The sequence below is a fragment of the Plecotus auritus genome, assembly GCF_963455305.1.
Source record: "Plecotus auritus genome assembly, chromosome: 7".
Classification (NCBI taxonomy): domain Eukaryota; kingdom Metazoa; phylum Chordata; class Mammalia; order Chiroptera; family Vespertilionidae; genus Plecotus; species Plecotus auritus.
This window is the reverse complement of record NC_137774.1, coordinates 11992724-12010070: the sequence shown is the minus strand read 5'-3', so window position 1 is coordinate 12010070 and position 17347 is coordinate 11992724. Positions and strand designations below refer to the sequence as shown.

The window sequence follows — 17347 nt, the reverse complement described above, 5'->3', positions numbered from 1 at the left end:
CAAGGAACACCTTCGATGGCCCATACCACCTACCGGCTCTCCTCCCTGCCCCCCCCCCCCCCAGCTACTTTTGCAGATGCCACCCCATCAGCTCCTGCAGCTGTCCGAGCCGAGCCCTGCAGCTCTGGGCTCCAGCAAATGGCCTGCCACCGTATGAGAAACGCTGGCTGGACTCCGGGGCCCTTTCCCTGACAAGGATCCAATGCCTGGGAAAGCTTTATTCCCTGCTCCAAGAACAAGATTCTGCACACGGAAGCTGACAATCAGGCGATTTCACAAGACCCCCCACTCCCGCCCCCCACAGACAGACACCACGGAACAGGTCCGGCACACCCTCCATAGTCTGGCCTCCCCCAGCCCCACAGCCAAGGGGGAGGCAACATCGCCACCAAGCCCAGTGTGCCAGGCAAGACGATGGAAGGGTGGCTCACCGGACAAGGATGCTCGCAGAGGAGCCAGCAGGGGGTGGGGCGGAGGAGGGACACGGTGCACAGGCGTGCTTCCGCCTATGGCCTTGGTGCTGGGAGAGCCACGATCACCCTCTGCCTCAGCTGAAGGAAGGGTGTCACATGGGCATGAGGAGGGGTGAAGAGCGATGGCAGGAGAGGGAGTTTTGGAAAGGGGTGGCCTGGCTGGAGGCTGATGATCTATTTGTCACGACATCAAAGACTCCAAAGTCACCACTTCAGCCTCAAGCCGAGCTCAGTCCACAGTCCAGGACAAGGGGCTCAGGGCTGCCCACTGAGAGGGCCCGGGGAGTTCCTCCTGCCTCCGCCCCCCAGGACTGGCTCCCAGGAGGCCCCATATCACTACCTCCTAGGTGTCCACACTGATGAAATACCCCTCTCCTGGTTGCTGTCCTGTCTCAGGATGGCAGGGAAGGAGCCAAGGTTTTAGGCTCGTCTCCATGACTTCACTGGGGCCTCACTGGTCTGCCAGCCCCAGGGGCCTCCTGGACACAGCATCCGCCTGTCGCTCAGTGGGGACACCCGTGCGGCTGCGCGGAGACCCTCTCTGCCTCCAGGGCACCGGTGTCCTAGGGGCTCGCTCCAGGACCTCAGGATAGAGGCCAGCACTTGGGACCCCTTCCCAAACTCCTGAGACTCAGCCCTGGCCCCACCTGGCATCTCCTTCTCTCCACCCACTCCCTGCCTGAGGCTCCTCCCCTTCCCTGCCCAGTGTCCAGACAGATGGCCACCTGTGTGGGCAGGCCTGTCCTTCCAGCCCCGGCCTGGCCTCTGTGGCCTGCCCAGAGTCAGCCGGAGGGGTAGTAGGGAGTGTCACTGTGGTAGTTGTAATCTGGGCACACCTTCTGGACCAGCCTGTAGTCCGTGCTGTAGAAGGCGATGTAGACACAGACGACTTTGAAGGGCTGGGAGCAGCTCCAGGTGGCTGAGCTCTGAGCGTGGTCTCGGGAGCAGGTCTTGGCTGGGTCGTGGGTGCAGAGCGAGGTCCGGCGACCCCGTTCCACCTTCTCCCACTCCATTCGGCAGTTGAAGCTTTTGGAGGCCTTGGCTTCGATGTAGATCTGCTGTTCCTGGTGGAACCCCACGGCCTTACTGGGGGGCACGAGGCTGATGGAGATGTTGCCCTGGCCCGTGGCGTTGTGTCGGAAGTGGACGCTGAAGGTCCCGTTCCCGTGGTCCACGATCTTCCCCGTGACCAGCAGGTTCAGGGCGACCGTCTTGATGTTGGAGTAGAAGTCGCCCCAGCCAAAGATTTTCTTCACCTTGGCTGAAGGTGGGGGGCTATGTTTTGGGTGGTTGGGGGGCTGCCCAAGGAACCCCCATGCCTCCCCAGGTGGAGCCAGCAGCCCTAGGAGAGTCGAGTTGGTCATGGGGCGGGACTTAGGTGAGATGTGGCCCCGCTTCCGAGGCATCCGGGGTCGGGGCTGGCTCTCGGGGTCATCATGCTCAGGGTCCTCTGAGCCGGGGGGACCATCATCCTGGCCACAGATGACCTGTGGAAGGAGTTGTGATGAGTGTGAGGACTCTGTCCCCAGAGGACCCAGAAGTTCTGGTCCATTGCTCCCCACTGCCAGCATCATCTCTCTCTCTGTCTCTTCCACTGATTTGGGGCTGAGGGGCCCCTGCACTGCCCACTTATGCTGGGTGTCCTACTCCGACTGGTGTCACGGTCCCATCTCCTCCCCGCCACCTCCTCTCCCCACTTTCTTGCCCCTGACCATTATTTAAAGTCTAAAAGGATGGAGGGGCATTCTCTCCACTGGACCACGGCTCCAGAGATACACGTCCCTAACCCTAGGGAATGCCCCGTCTGACGGGGGAGGCCCAGCTCCTGCTCTTGGGCCAGCTGCTGTGTGAGGGCAGCAGCACATCCCTGCGCTGACAGAGCCCCAGGCAGAGGAGAGGTAGAGTGAAATCCCCGGCTGATGGGGGAGGAACCGTCTCTGCCCTCAGAGAGCCCCAACTCGGATAGAAGAGCTCCATCCCTGTGCTGGGAGAGCCCCCAGTTGGACTTGCCGCTTGGACTTCCTGGTCTGCTGGGAAGAGGGACACCATCCTCTCCTAGGGCAGTTTCTACCCTCAGAGGCAGTGGGAACCAACAGTGGAGTAAGGAAACGGAGCCAGTGACATTCTCTCTCAAGTCTAAAGCAGCAGGACTCGGGGGAGACCTGGAGTGACTTTCACCCTGAGGATGGCCAAGGGCGTGGAAAGCCTAACCCTCCCCCCGGGGCCACTGAAGATGACAGGCCAGGGCATGGCTTGCGCGATTCCCCAGATGAGGACATCAGCGCTCAAAGGTTACATCACCAGGAGGCTAAGTCACATAGGGTCAGCCCTCCCACTTCACCACACATTCCCAGCCTCACAGACCAGACGTCCTTTAACAGGGGTTTGATCCAAGCCCCATCCCCACCCCGAATCTCCTGTAAAACTGCCAAGGCTCTGCTGGACCAGCTCTGGCAGCCGGCGACACCGGGGCGGCTTCCTGGAGGAGCTGGCGGGGGAGGAGGGGGGGGGCAGCAGGACAGCCTGACCGAGCTGCTCGGGACAGCTCTGGAGGGCATCCAGGAGACCAGGTTTCCTGAGGGCAGCCGCCTGGCGTGTGTCTGCTCAGCTTTTGACCAGAGCACTCACCCTAAGTGTCTGTTACCAGCACCAGGGGCACCGCTCACAGCTGGGGGGCACCTGGATTTGCTGGCATCCCTGGGGTGAGGATGGGGGATGCCTGAGGGCTCGGGTCTGGAGGGCTCCAGAAGGGTTTGGGGTCTTCATGCCCCCCGTTCTGGCTCTGGTCATGCCGGTGGATGTGTGCGGTGACCCTGCCGCCAGGCCCCAGGGGTGGGTGGGGCAGCAGGAGGGGAGGCTCCTGGGGGCTGGACTAAAGGCTGCAGATCTGTGTGCGCTTGGCCCCAGGGGTCGCAGCTGAATGGGTGGAGGATGGGGAGAAGGGCCGCAGGTGGGATGTGAGAGGGAAGGGTTCTTCCACACAGTGAGTGGCAAAGGGGATTGTTGCTTTGAGGAAAGGGGCAGGTCCAGATGTGGGGCTGAGGCTTCTCCACGACAGGATGGGGGGTGGGGCGCGGACGGCGGGCGCTGGGTCGGAGGGAGTTAAGCCCTACGCTGGGGCCTGGGGTGGGGTTCCCCGGTGTCCGGGGCCCCCGGGCAGCCATGAGCGCCAGCACGGGGAGCAGCTCTGGGCGCCCGGCTCAGCTGCCGCGAGCGCCCGGGGCGGGAGCCGCCTGCCCAGGTCCTGTGGGGCTCGGGCTGCGCGCAGCCGGGAGAAGAGAGGAAAACAACAGGCGGGGAGGGCGGGAGCGGGAGGAGCGGGAGCGAGGGACGCGGGGGCCAACCCCGCCTGGACCGGCTCCGAGCGCTGGGGGACCCACAGCCCGGGGCCCTCTGGGTCCCCGAGATCAGAAAAAAGCCCAAGCCCCTGGACCTGGCGGGTCACCAGCTCACAACTCACCCCCTCTCCCCCTCCAAGCGGCCCGGGCTCCTGGAAGGGGTCGGGTAACCCTTGGCGATCTAGCGGCCGGCCTTTTCGCTGCTGCAGGTCGCACCTCCCGCCACCAGCGGCCGAATGGGTGGGCCAGCCAAGCATCCGCTCCCCGCCCCTATTAACCCGTTCTGTACCTTCTTCGGCCTCGGACCCGCCCTCTCCCCCAGCCTCCAGGCGTTCCCTCCATCCCGGGGATGTTGGGGGGAAGGGAGAAAGTTTCCGGGCTCGGAAGCTTCCCGCGCTCTCCCCCAGTCCTCCGAGCCCCAGCCCTCCGCACAGCTCCCCGCGGACCGCTCACCAGATAGAGGCTGCCCTGCACTAGGAACACGAAGCAGCAGCGAGTCAGTTGCATCCTCGTCCTTTGCTCTCGTGCCCCTTTCTCTTCTCTTTTCCTCTCGGGGTCCCAGGGCCCTGCCTCACCCCTGCGCTTTTCAGGCGCGCCGTCCCATGCTCCGGTAGCCAGCGACTCGCGGCCCTGGCTTCTGCCTGTCGCCAGGGACCGACCCCGCCCCCTTCGGTCCAGCTGTGCAGCCGCCGCCCCCTTTCCCCGGTCCAGCTGAGCGCCGCGCGGCCCCCTCTGGAGGTCCCAGCTGTGCGCCTCGAGGGGTCCCAGATGCACGGTGGCTCTGCCGCTCCAGATCTGCGCTCGGCAGCCCCTTTGGTTCCAGCGGCGCCGCTCTCGCCCAGATGTGCTGGGGACCCGCGCGCGCGCCCGTCCCTAGTGCTAATTCCCCAGACCAGACGGCCCCTCCCGCCCCGTCGTGGCGCGCCCCCTGGCGGACGCCCCTGGCCGCGCCGAACCCGGCCGCCGCTCCCGGCGCAGCACCCGCCAGACTGGAGCGCTCCAGGCGCCCAGGCGACTCCCGCTTCCTCGTCCCTCCTACAAGCGGCGGCGGCTGCGGCGGCAGGTACCGTGAGCTCCCCCCTCCTCCCCGCCTCGTACCTCCGGAGTTAACTCCTACCCTGCCGGCCTGGCCCGCAGCTCGGGACCCAGGACAAAGGGGGCAAGACTCGGGGGAGGAGAAATTCTTGGAAATACAGTGAGAGGGTGGTGACCCAGGGTAGGGACCCTACCTTCTCCACCCCTCTAGCAGGGCCTTAGGCATCTGCTGCTCTGTCCTCAACTCCAGAAGACCTGGAATTTGGAAAGATCATTTTTTCCAAACCCATTCCAACAACAACAACAAACAACTTCCTTATTGCAACCTCTCCCCACAGTCGAAAGTCCACTTTCTGTCTGCAAGACTTGCTTCTGTGCTGAGGGAAGTTCTTCTGGGTGTCTAGCCTGTACTCCTTTTGTTATGTCAGTTCCTTTCCTTTTCTACTTTACACAGTTATTTGGTATAACTGTTCTCTCCTCCCCCCGCCCCGCCCCCTGCCCCCAGTACACACACACACACACACACACACACACACACACACACACATGTTTGGCTAAAGCCCTGTGCGGAAATGGCCGCTAGGGGTTAAGCTCCGTTCTGGGGCTGGGGTCAGGGGTAAGCCTCCTGAGAAGCTGGGTAGTGAAGGGGGCAAGGACTCCGTGGGGGCTGTTCCTCTATTCTTCACTCCTGTGACCCAGGCAGTCATTAGGCTGGGATGTGGGACTCCTATTCCAGCGGGACCCCTGGTTATCTCTAGTTTCTGTAAACTTCCAGGGCAAGGAGGAAGAACAGGTCCCCGATATGAGGGCCCCCCCCCACACACACACACTAATCTTCACATCTCCTTCCTGGAATTTAGGGCTCCTTTAGTCCTTAGAAAAAGCAAAGGCCAGGTCCTAGCACCCTGTGAAGGCTGTGAGGGTGAGGAAGTACTCCAGCATTTGGGTGGGCACTCTGCTCTGTGGCCCTAGCAGGTCTCCAGCTGCAGGGCCCCCCCGCAGGCACCCAGCCTCCTCCCCCACCATCTGCCAGGCGGTGCGCTGAGAATGCAGATGAATCTTAACACCAGCCTGGGCCAAGCGCGATGAGGGAGACAGCTTCCGCAGAACCCAGACAGCATCACAGAGCCCCCTGCATTCCCCAGGCACCCTGGGCGGTACCAGGTGCAGCAGCCCTTCCCTAATGATGGTGGTGGTGGAGGGAGTGTGCATGTCTAGCTGAAGACCCCAAAGGCCAGGGGAGGAAGGAACAGCTAAATCCTGTTGGCCTCTGGTCCGGCTGGGAGGAAGAAGCTGCGGGCCTGAGCGTGGGCAGCTGGTTCCGGCGCTCGGCTAGGCAGAGGCATAGCTGGGCCCACTCCTTGCACATCTCCAGAAGGCCCTGCCCCCAGGAGAGCAGTGTGGGCCAGAAGAAAGAGTACAGCTTTGCAGGCCAGGCAGCTCTGGATTCCATTCCAGGCCCGGCTGTGTGACCTTGGGCAGGTGGCTTTGGTTCTCTGATGCCAGTTTCCTGATCTGTTGTTGCAAGAACTAAATGAGACGACATGTACAGACAAAGCTCGGGCACAATGGCTGGCAGGCAGTCGTGGGAGTGCAATAAAGGGAAGTTCTCGCTTTTCTACTTCCCACACATTTGCTCTGGCTGCTTCTCCTGCCAGGCTTGCCCTCACTGCCCTCTTGGCCATTCCTGGCTCTCACTTCCTTCAAGTTCCCCCCCCTCCCCCTCAGCGTTCATCCATCAACCACTCATCAAGCCTGTCCTCAATGCCAGGCACCAGGCCAGGGGCTGGAATACAGAGATGAATGGGGCACCATCCCTGCCTTCAAGGATCTCACTGGCTAGTGCTGAACTGAGACATGGAAATCAATGATTATAACTCACCGTGGTGAGTGCAATCACAGATCTCTGCACCAGGCATTCTGGATGCACCAATGATAGTAGAGATGGGAGCAGGGTGAGTCAGGGATGGCTTCCTGGAGGAGGTGATGCCACAGTGGTGAGGAGGAACAAGCCAGGCGAGGGCTGTTCCTGGCAGGGGGCACTGAATGGTCAAAGGTCTGGAGGCCAGAAGTGGAAGCAATTTGCTGTTACTGGCGCACAGAGGGGAGAAGAGGAAGCCGGAGCAGAGGGCTGGGACCAGCTGATGGAGGGTCTTATGTGTCAGGTCAAGGGGTTAGGACTTTTATGAGGATCTTTTGAAGGATTTTAATAAGGGGGCAGGTGATTATAGTCAGATTTGCATTTTGGAAAGCTTGTGGAGAATTCACTGGAAAGAGGAGAGACTAGAGTGGGGAACCAGTTAGGAGATAAATGCAATGGTCTGGAGTGAGAGAGAGGGGGAGGCCGAAAGCATCTTTAGGAGGCAAAATAATCAGGATCTGGTTGTTGCTGAGATGAGGGAGGAAGGGAGAAAGGAAATCAGGTGTGATACCCTGTGGAGAGCGGCTACAGCGTTTGGCAGGTTCAAGCCTGGGACTAATGAGAGGGCACGATCCTCTCGTGGCAAAGCCACATGCAAGTCCCCGCACAATTATAGCCAAAGGCTATAGTTGTAAGCTTGATCGTATGGTCCGAAGCTGTAGCCCCACCTGGCTGAGTGATACGGGCTGTGGGCCATGTATGTCCCATGGCTAGGAGTGGGAGAGCTGCCCATATTGCTCAGAATGTCCCCTTCTAACAAGTGCCCCGGTAGATGCTACATCACAAACCTGTAGCCCCACGTGGCTGAGTGATATGGGCTGCAGCAAGTAAACAAAGCTTGATCAGGTGCGTGTAATTGAGTAGATTCGAAACCCACCAGAACGTTGTAAACATCTTGACCACGCCCTTACTTTGCCTCCTGGAATCTGGCTATAAAAGAAAGACTCTGCTTGTAGGCCATGGCACTGTCTCTCTAATGATTGGCAGCATCCTACCTACCCCCAGCTTTATTCTCTTGCCTGTCTTTAATCCTTCACCACCCCCCTCAGGTTCACCCATGGCCGTGCTGGCGCGGCACAATACCCAAGTTTCTAGCTTGGGCAACAGGCAGGATGCTTACTGAGATGGGCACACAGGGGAGGGAAGGAAGATGGGCTCTGGGGAGAGAGGGTGGCAGGGTCAGCTTTGGGCCTGTCGAGTCTGGGTGCTGTTGGCCATTCCAGGGCAGAAGAAAGTCTAGCCTTGGGTGCTGAGGATGTGGATATACAGGATAGACAAGAGGAGCAAGCAGCTTGGGTGGACACTGGCATTTAAGGGGTGGGCTGAGGAAGAACAGCTCCCACAGGCCCCGGGCAGGAACAGGCAGCCACGGGAAGGAGGCAGGTGGGCTGATGGGGCTCTCCCACTTGAGTGCCCCAAGCAGAGCGGGAGTCTCTGCACACACAGGTTCCCGGGCCCATCCCAGGGACTCGTAGTCGGTATATGGGAGCCCAGAACCATGTATTTCCTTAAGCCCTTGTCCCATCCCCGCTGATGGCGATGCAGGTGGCCTCAGGGCTTCTTACTTTGATACACTCTGGTGTGTGTGTGTGTGCGCACATGCGGGGCGGGGATGGGGGGACGGGCATGGGGGAAAAAGGGAATGAGAAGCAGCTCAAAAGAGCAGAGTGGCCTGCATAGGTAGAGACAGAACAGAAAACCTAGTTTGGCTGAGATTCCTCCCGCAACTGTATCCAATCTCAGTCCCCACAGCTGCTCCCAGGGTGGGAAAACACACAGCTGTGCTGGAGGTAACCCCAGTCAGGTCTGCCATTCAGGCTCACCTCAGTGTGTCCCCCAACTCCCCAACCCCGCCACGCCCTGCAGACAGCAGATGCCCAATGAACAGGACTTAGTGCCCCTCGGCCCACACCCAGCCTCCCCAGTGCCCATTTGCACCCTGGATGTGGGTTGGCTGAGCATTTATTTGCTTAGCACGTCAATGCCTTCACCTGCTTCAGTCTCACCCTTGGAAGAATCCTACTTCCCTCCCCTCCCTGCCTCTCCACCTCTCCGGTGGTGGTGGTGGTGTTGTGGTAAGAAAACAACACAGTAGGGGCCTAATCAGTGCTTATTGAATGAATGGAAAAGAGGGTTCCTGATGGTTTGAAAGGCAGAGAGTGGATGCCCTTGAGCCAGCTGGAGCAGAGAGGTCCAGGGGGAGAGGTGGGAGCAGGTCATTATCATTAATAATCACTCATGTTCACCTGACAATCTGCCGTTTTAAAGGGTTACCTTAGAGTGCTGTGTAGATAGGGACTGCCAGAGCCCAGAGGGAAACCCTAATTTAAATGAGGGGCCAAGGACGAACCCTAGAGAAATTATCTTGTTAGATATGGATCAGGCTAGGTGGGAGGGGAAGGAAAGAACCTTCCAGGCAAAGGAAGCAACTCATGAAAAGGCCAGCGATGAAAGCAAGCCGGGGAACGAGGTTCTGATGAGGACGAGATGAAAGAATCATTTGTTCTACAAATAGTTAGCAGAGTGTCTACTTTTATGTGGGTCCTGGGCTGGGTGTGGGGTACACCTGTCAACGGAGAGGCTGCAGTACGTATTCGCATGGAGAATGCGGGCTTTGGGGGAGACCGAGATTAAGCAGCGAAGCACAAGAAAACAAGCTCTGAGGTGTTGGCAAGTGGCATGAGGAAGAACTGCACGTTCTGAGCCGGAGAAACCGAGGAGGGGTCCAGGGAAAAGTCTGAGAGATGCAACGCCTGAGATCTAAGGATGAGGAGGCCTTGGCCAACCGCAGAGCTGGGGAGGGGCTCCAGGCAGAGGGAACAGTGCATGCTGGGCCCGGGAGACAGGAAGACTTTAGTGCTTTGGAGAAGCTGAAGGGATTGAGTGTAGCAAGGGAGGTGGGGGTGGGAGTGGAGGGTGAGCCAGAGAGCCAGAGGGATGGGTGGGGAATGGATCTAGGGCTTTATGGACCTCGTCTAGGTGTGGGGTTTCATCCTGTGATCAAGGTGTGTTGTTTGTTTTTTAGTTTCAAGTTTTAAACAGGGGTCAGGTTTGCACTTGAGAACAATCACTAGAAAGATCACTCTGACCGTCGTGTGGAGGGTGGATTTGAGAGGCTGGGTGGAACTGGAAGCTGGGAGGTGCTGGTGGCCTGAATTAGGGCAGAAACCATTGGGATGGGAGGAGGCAATGACCTTGAAGGATGGCTAAGGGGTGGAACGGAGAGGAGTTAGACTCCAGGATACAGTCTTGAGGAATCGCAGATGACCTCTTGCCTGGGGACACAGCACACAGAGCAGGCTTGCAGGGGGGAGGGGCAGCAGCCTGACCTGGGCAGGTGGAGTGGAGGGGGTCAGGGAGCTCAGGTGTGTGGCTGAACAGCTGGGTGCGGAGTGGAGTTCCCACGGGAGGTGTGTGTATGAGCCTCGAGGATGACCAGAGGTGGAAGTGTGAAGAGCTTGCAAAAGACCCATCTTTGGAGGCACAAGATGGGGCTGCTAGGGCCAGTCATGTGGGAGTGAGGGGAGCGAGGTGGGACCAGGGTGGGGGGGCGGGGAGCAAGGGAGCCAAGGAAGCAGGCGGGAGACCTCTGGTCTGAAAATCCAGAGGGAAGCTGCCCACTAACATCCCAAACTGTGCCCGCCTGAGGCGTGGAGAGGTCATTCCGTCTGAGCCCCAGCCTGGAGGGACCTGCTGCCTGTAGAGGCTGCCACCTGAGCTGGTGTAGAGCGGGAAGGGCAAGGGCATGGAGGCCAGCGGCCCTGGATTAGGAGTCTGGCTCTGAGGTCTGCTTCCTGGGTGATCCTTGGGTGAATCTCCCATCTTCTTTGGGCCTCAGCCTCCCTGTCTGTAAAGGGGGGGAAGGAGTGGGGGGGTCCTACTGCCCCTCTCATAGGGTGAGGACGTGCCGAGTGTGAGCATCTGGCTGGGCACACAGGACGCCTGGTCTTCTGTCTGAACTGTGCTGGTGGAAAGCGTTTTGAAAACGGCGACGCACTGAACAAAACGACTCTGGTCACGCTCTTTCCTGCTACATCTCAGGCTGCTTCTCCAAACAGGGCCTGAGCTGGGCCGCCGGACTGCAGAGGACCTGGCAGGGAGCCGGCACCTGGCCTGGAGCCGGCACCTGGCACCGGGTCACCTGTCCGCCACCTGTCGGCTGGACCCAGGTCTCTGTGGTCAACTCCAACTCCCGCAGGGGGCGATGGAGAGGCGCGCGGGCGTGGCGCGTCGGAGGCCCGTGGGGTTCCTGCGCCACCTGGTGAGCACTTGGGGCGCCTCCTGTGGACGCTGTGTCAGAGCAAGGAAGGAGAGGCGGAACCCGCCAGAGCCCGCGGTCCCCAGGAGCCTGCTGGTGCTCAGGTCCTCTCCGCTCTCCGGGTGCGGAGGCGCTTCATAAAGATTCCTTACAACAGCGAATAGCTCGCAATCCTGGATTTGCCAGTGTCTTGGGCAGATGGCTTCACCTCTCCGTGCCTCAGTTTCCTCATGGGGATAATAACAGGATCCCCATGTAAGGTTGTTGAGAACAGCCTCTGGCACATAGTAAGTGCTCAATAAACTCCGGCTATTGTTGCATTGGCATTCAGTTACCCGTTCAACCACAGGTTTTCAGATGCCGGGAGCTCGCGGGGAGGCGGCTCTGTAGTGCAAATAGCCTCGGCTGGGATGGGGAGAGGGTTCCTGCGAACGGGCACGGAAACGGAGCCTCCGGTCTGTTATTTGCAAAGTAGGTCAACATAACATCTGCAGCGAGAAGTTCCGCTTCCTCTGCACTGGAGGGGCGCAGGATGGGGTAGAGGCAGGGCACCCCAGGGTCCTCAAGCGCTCCCGTACCCCTGACCCTCGGGTTTACCTCGTGAAACCCGGCACATCAGCCTGAATTTGGAGGCTCTCGCCCCTCTGGAAGCCGGTGGGCATTCGGGCTAGAGCACCAAGTGGCAGCCACCTCTGGGGGGTTAAGGCTTCCCTCCCGGAGTGTCCCCTCCCGCCTGCACGGGGGCTGCCGGGCGCTTCTTTTCTTCTGGTGATGCCCCAGGCGTCCAGACGGCCTGTGCCTTCCATTTGCAGGCTGCTGGTGACGCCTGGCGGCAGAGGGAAGCAGGAGCGCGACCCCCATTCCCCGAAGAACCCCTGCCGAGAAGCTTTTCACAGCCCGCACCGCTAGGCCAGGCTGGGTGGGGGCGGGAGGGGCGGGAGGGGAGCAGACACTGTCAGGGGGGTCCGGTGGAAGGGATTCCCAGAGCAGCCCTGACCTGGGCTTCTGCTGGGGAGATGGAACCTGAGGTCTTCCATCCAAATCAGGTCAGAGACGGGGCAGGGGGGAGTCAAGGGGCAGGGTTGGGGTGTAGCCAGATGACAGACCAGGGAGTTCAGGAGGAACATCTCCCTAGTTTTCTCCCTCCATTTGGGGTCATTACTGTTTCACGTTGGTGCCCCAGCCCGCACCAGCCAAGATTTCAATGGGGGGGGGGGGGGGCAATGTAGGGCAGTGCATGGGGAGAAATGAGCCTGGGGATGGTCATAGCCTGAGAGGGGCCTCAGTCCTGGCAGATCCCAGGAGGAGACACCTGCAACCACAAAGGCCCAGGGCCCAGGGCCCAGCGGAAGATTTGGAGAGGCAGCCCTGGCTGGTTGCTCAATGGTTAGAGCATTGGCCCACGCACAGAAGGGTCACGGGTTAGGAATAGGAAACCCAGAAGCCATAAAAAGAGAAAAAGAGCCCTAGCTGGTTTGGCTCAGTGCAGAGGGTTAGCCTGCAAACTGAAGGGTCCCAGGTTCAATTTCGGTCAAGGGCACATGCCCTGGTTCCGGGCTGGATCCCAGTAGGGGCGGGGCGTGCAGGAAACAGCTGGTCAATGATTCTCTCTCATCATTGATGTTTCTCTCTCCCTCTCTTTCCCTCTCCCTTCCTCTCTGAAATTAATTTAAAAATATTTTTTAAAAAGAGAGAAAAGGAAAGATTTGGTTATGGAGAAAAAAAGTATTTTTGACTGATGTAAGTTTCCATAAACAAAATGAAAACACCAACAACAGACTGGGGGAAAAAAAGATTTGCAACATGTATAACAAATGGTTAATTAATATCCTTACTGTGAGGCACGTTTTTAATAAACCAATAAGAAAAAGACAAAAATAAAGAATGTGTAGAAGAATAAAAAGCAGTTGGCAGGACATGCATATGAAAAGAGACAGCCTCAGCAGGAGTCGGGGAAATACAAATAAAAAGAACAATGAGATGTGTATTTTTTTAATCAATAGACTTTATTTTTTCAGAACAGTTTTAGGCTTACAGAAAAATAGAACAGGAAGTACAGCGAGTTCCCACAGACTGCTCCCCAACTATTAACAACTTACAAATGGTACTTTGGTTACCATTAAAGAACCAGTATTGACATGTTATTAACTAAAGTGCATAGTTTATTCAGATGTCCTCAGTTTTTATCCCACGTCCTTTTTCTGTTCCAGGACCCCATCAGTACATTTGTCTCTTTAGGCGCCTTTTGACTGTGAGTTTTTCTCAGACGTGTCTTGTTTTGGATGACTTTCCTAATGTGAGGAGTACTAGTGAGGTATTTTGTAAAATGCCCCTCTACTGGAATTTATCTGGGTGTGCCCAGGCTATGGGTTTCCGGGAAGGTGACCAGAGATGGAATTCCACTTTTATCACATCATCCCAAGGCTACATACCATCAACATGGTTTATGATATTGAAGTTGACCTTGATCACCTGGCTGAAGTAGTGTTTGTCAGGTTTCTTCACTGTAAAATTATCCCCTACCCTCCCAAGCCCGCCTCTTTCTATACTGTACGCTTTAGAAGGAAGGTATTGTGGGCAGCCCACGATTAAGCAGTAGGGGGTTATGTGCCCCCTCTTTTGGGATGAAGTATCCACATTATTTATTTGGAATTCTTTTGCAAGGGAGATTTGTCTCTTCTCCCCCCATTTATTAATGTGTTTGACCATTTACATATTTAAATCAGTGTGGGCTCATGAATATTTATTTTGTGCTTTAGGTTATAATCCAGTACTACTTTTATTTATTTGGTGGTTGTAATGTATTTTTTTTTTTTTTTTTTTTTTTTTTACCCTTCAGACTGGAAAAATTAAAAGATTAACAACCGAGGGCGAGGCAGCAGTGGTGCTGGCCACCCAGAGAGTGAGCTGCTGTCCTCTGGAGTCAGAGCTGCATGTTAGCCCTGGAAACACTGAAGGAAAAAGAGCAGAGGCAGAGCCATGTGTGTTGTCTGAGCCCATCTATACTAATAAAAGGGTAATATGCTAATTAGACCGGGAGACCTTCCAGACGTCCTTCCGGACAAAGCTATGGTGACAGGGCCGAGGCAGAGGCAGTTAGGGGCAAGCAGGCCGGTGGGGGGGGGAGGGGCAGTTGGGGGTGAGAAGGCCAGCAGGCAGAGTGGTTAGGGGTGATCAGGCAGGCAGGTGAACTGTTAGAAGCCAGCGGTCCCAGATTGTGAGAGGGATGTCCGACTGCCAGTTTAGGCCCGATTCCCCAAGGATTCGTGCACCAGGCCACTAGTTTTTATATAAAAAGAAGGACTATCTATCATCTATCATTTCCATTTGTGTCCCGGCAGCCACACTGGCCCACCTTCAATCCATTCTGCACCCAGTGGACACCCCAGGGGGTCCTTGTGCAACCTCCCCTGCTCTCCGGTGCCCTTGATTAACATTTACTTTCCTCCCCCACCCCCCAGCCCCCATCCCTACCTCCACCCTCACTGCCCCTTACAGAGCTGAAATGTCCCACTTCAGAGAGCCCTTCCTGACAATTCCCTCTAAAGCAGCCTGATTCCTGCCCCAGGCCCCATCACTCCCGGGCGATCACCGTACCATTGCTCTGTGCCCCCCGCCCCCGAATTCATTGCTATTTGAAATATTCTAATTCTCTGTCTATTGCCTCCCTTCACGCACTAGAATGTAAGCTCCATGAGAGTAGCGGGCACCACAGCTGTTGCATATTTGCCTCAGTAGCTCAGGCTTAGTACAGGGCCCGATGCATAGTAGGTCTCACAGATTCTAACTTGTTGAGCGAACCTCCTTAGAGAAATATAGGAAAAGACAACACTCCTTCAGCCAGGTTAGTGACCTCAGAGTTGTGGGGCTGGAAGGGGAGAGGGGAGAAGATTGACTTTTTCTTTAGACTCCTCTAGTTTAAGTTGTACAAAGAACATACAGTGCTACGGTTTGTAATGAAAAGGGAAATCCAATAAAGTTAATTAAAAAAAAGAAAAGAAAGAAATTAAAGTTTTCATTTCCTGAGGGGGTGGGGGAAATAAGAAAAAAAAAAGCAGAAGGCTTGATGTGGGAAATTGTTTGGTGTTTTGGGGAGCACAGGTAGTTTCCGAGGCTGGGAGATTGGGCTGGGCTGAAGAGGATGGTGGCAGAGGAGGGGGTTGGTGGGGAGACAGGAGGTTCTAGAATTGTTATAGGAGGGGGCTGAGTAGAAGGGGTGGGAAATAAAGGCTGGACTGGGAGACCGGTTTGGAGTTGGCTGGATTCGAGTTGATTTGGGGTGGTTGGCGGGGAGCATGGCTGGTGGGGTGACTATGGAATCCCCTGACATCCTATGGCGTCGCTGCTGGGACTTAACCCATCTCCACCCGTCTTGGCTTCAGTTTTCACAGCAATAACGTGGGGATTGGCGCAGGAGTCTCCCAGGTCCTCCCAGCTCTGTCGGGGCTGACTCCTGGTGCGGGAACTTGCTTTGGGCCAGTCCTGCAGGCAGCCGCATCCCTCCCCCCACCATGAAGCTTTGAGCAGGCGGCCTCCGCCTCCGGTCAGTAGAGGGCGCTGCGGTAGCGCGCATCGGGCCAGGCTCAGCGCCTTCCACAGCGGTTCTCCGCCGCTGCGGTCCTGGGTGCTTCGCTGCCCACGGGTCCTTCTCTCTACAGCTCTTATCACGCCATAGTGTCCGCTGGACTCGAGTGCCCGCTTCCCTGGGTCTGGGCTGAAGAGGGCAGGCTGGATCTGGAACTTGAAGAAGCTCAAGAAGTCATTCCTTTCAGGCCCCTCCCTCTAATCTCTGCCACCCGGCTCTCTCCCTGCAGCCCTCCCCCTGCTGGGCCCCTCCCGGGACATCTGTGAGCCGTCTCCGCCGTGAGCTGCGCGCTTCTCACTCCCGTGTGTCGCCTCATCTCATCCCAGGAAAGTTCCTCCTTCCCTGTTTCGTGCCCCTGACCCTGCCCTCTCAGGCCTGGCAGGCTCTTGGGCGTGTCTTGTCCCAGGATCAGAGGAAGCTTGTCTAGTTCGTCCCCCCTGGGGTTCTGGCTATTCGGGCCACCCTCCCTGAAGCTGACTGGGCATTCAGCGGGACCAGGCCCCCAGCAGGACATTGAGGACTCTGGCTACCTGTTGGCCAAGCCGCCAGCAGGGCCAGGCAAAGGGGGCCTCCATTGATTCCGGAATCTGGGCAGGCCCAGACTTGCTGTATGATGGGAAGGAATCACTCTCCGGCCTGGCTGCTGTCCAGCTGCCGCAGGGGAAACCCTTGTGCCCCTACCTCCCTGTCCCTCCACTGCCCCCAGGGCTCCCCAGCTGGACAGAGGGCCCCATGCAGGCTGTTGGCCCAGGGTATGCAGTGGGTGGGGGTGTGAGTGAGGCCTGGCCAGTGTGGCTGCAAGCTTCCCAGGAGGAGGGTCCCGGCGCTCACTGTGTGAGAAGTGGAGGGTGTCTGTCCAGCCAGCTGCTCTGGGCTGGGTGCTGAATGGACATGTGGGCAGGGTCCGACTGACCAGCACCTTGGGCCAGTGGGGACAAAGACCCCAATCTCCAGGCCCTCACCCTGATTCCCCCTCTCCGCATGGAATCCTGTTCTCAGGATTGTACCGATGAACCTCAGTTGGCCTTGGGGATCAGGCCAACGGGCAATTCTCTTCAGGGTGTCCCATGCTGTCTTCAGTTGCTGAGACCAGATGGAGCACAGGCCTAAGTGCTATAGGGACACAGGGGTGTGGCCATGTGTAAATCAGCGGTATCAGGAAGTCCTGGGCCTGACATTTGACCAGTTTGCCTAGAACTGTCACATCCTGTCATATGGTTAAGAGTCTACCAAATCCTTGCCCTGGCCAGTCTGGCTCGGTGGTTAGAGCGTCAGCCCTCAGACTGAAGAGTCAGGGGTTGGATTCCTGGTCAATAGCACATACCTGGGGAAAGGTTCGGCATCCTGTGAGATCAGAATTCTAGGGTTGCTTAGAAATGGCCAACCAGGAGGCACATGCAAATCATATGTAAGTAATATGCAAATGAACACACTTCTTCCTGGCCAGGGCTGGGGCCCAGGGAGTCCTCCTGGAGCCCTGGGGGCAGGGGAAGTGGAAAGTAGGACTCTGGGGGTGCTGGGAGCAGAGCTTCTCGCCACTTTGGTCCTTCCCAGTTTGTAGACTAAGGCTCTAAACCCCGTGAGAAATGCCATGGCCACAGAAGCTTCCAGGTGCCACCTGCCTTATTCCCTGCTGTGGGTGCCATGGGGAGGGAGAAGAGAGAACTGGGGGAGCTGGGTGGGACCTCCCAGACCCACCATGGAGAATGGATGTCACAGTAACAGCTGGCCTAGCCT

General features: G+C 57.6%; 1 protein-coding gene across 2 annotated transcripts; it reads right to left on the bottom strand.

Annotated features, from left to right (window-relative positions):
• Positions 1 to 200: 200 nt before the first annotated feature.
• NXPH3 (neurexophilin 3) lies at positions 201 to 4700 on the bottom strand. 2 transcript variants are annotated; one of them, XM_080680591.1, is made up of 2 exons: positions 4265 to 4700; positions 201 to 1960 (listed from the first exon to the last, which is right to left on the bottom strand). In XM_080680591.1, exons 1-2 carry the CDS (start codon positions 4316 to 4318, stop codon positions 1256 to 1258), a joined length of 759 nt encoding a protein of 252 aa, XP_080536717.1. In that variant the 5' UTR covers positions 4319 to 4700; the 3' UTR covers positions 201 to 1255. The 2 variants fall into 2 exon arrangements, with proteins under 2 accessions (XP_080536717.1, XP_080536716.1); XM_080680590.1 differs by lacking the exon at positions 4265 to 4700 and adding an exon at positions 3934 to 4259.
• Positions 4701 to 17347: the final 12647 nt, after the last annotated feature.

Coding starts and splice junctions, on each gene's coding strand:
- NXPH3 (XM_080680590.1), bottom strand. CDS start 4,068: ATGCTTGGCTGGCCCACCCATTCGGCCGCTGGTGGCGGGAGGTGCGAC. Junction 1,961..3,933: donor CGCTTGGAGGGGGAGAGGGG/GTGAGTTGTGAG, acceptor CTCCTTCCACAG/GTCATCTGTGGCCAGGATGA.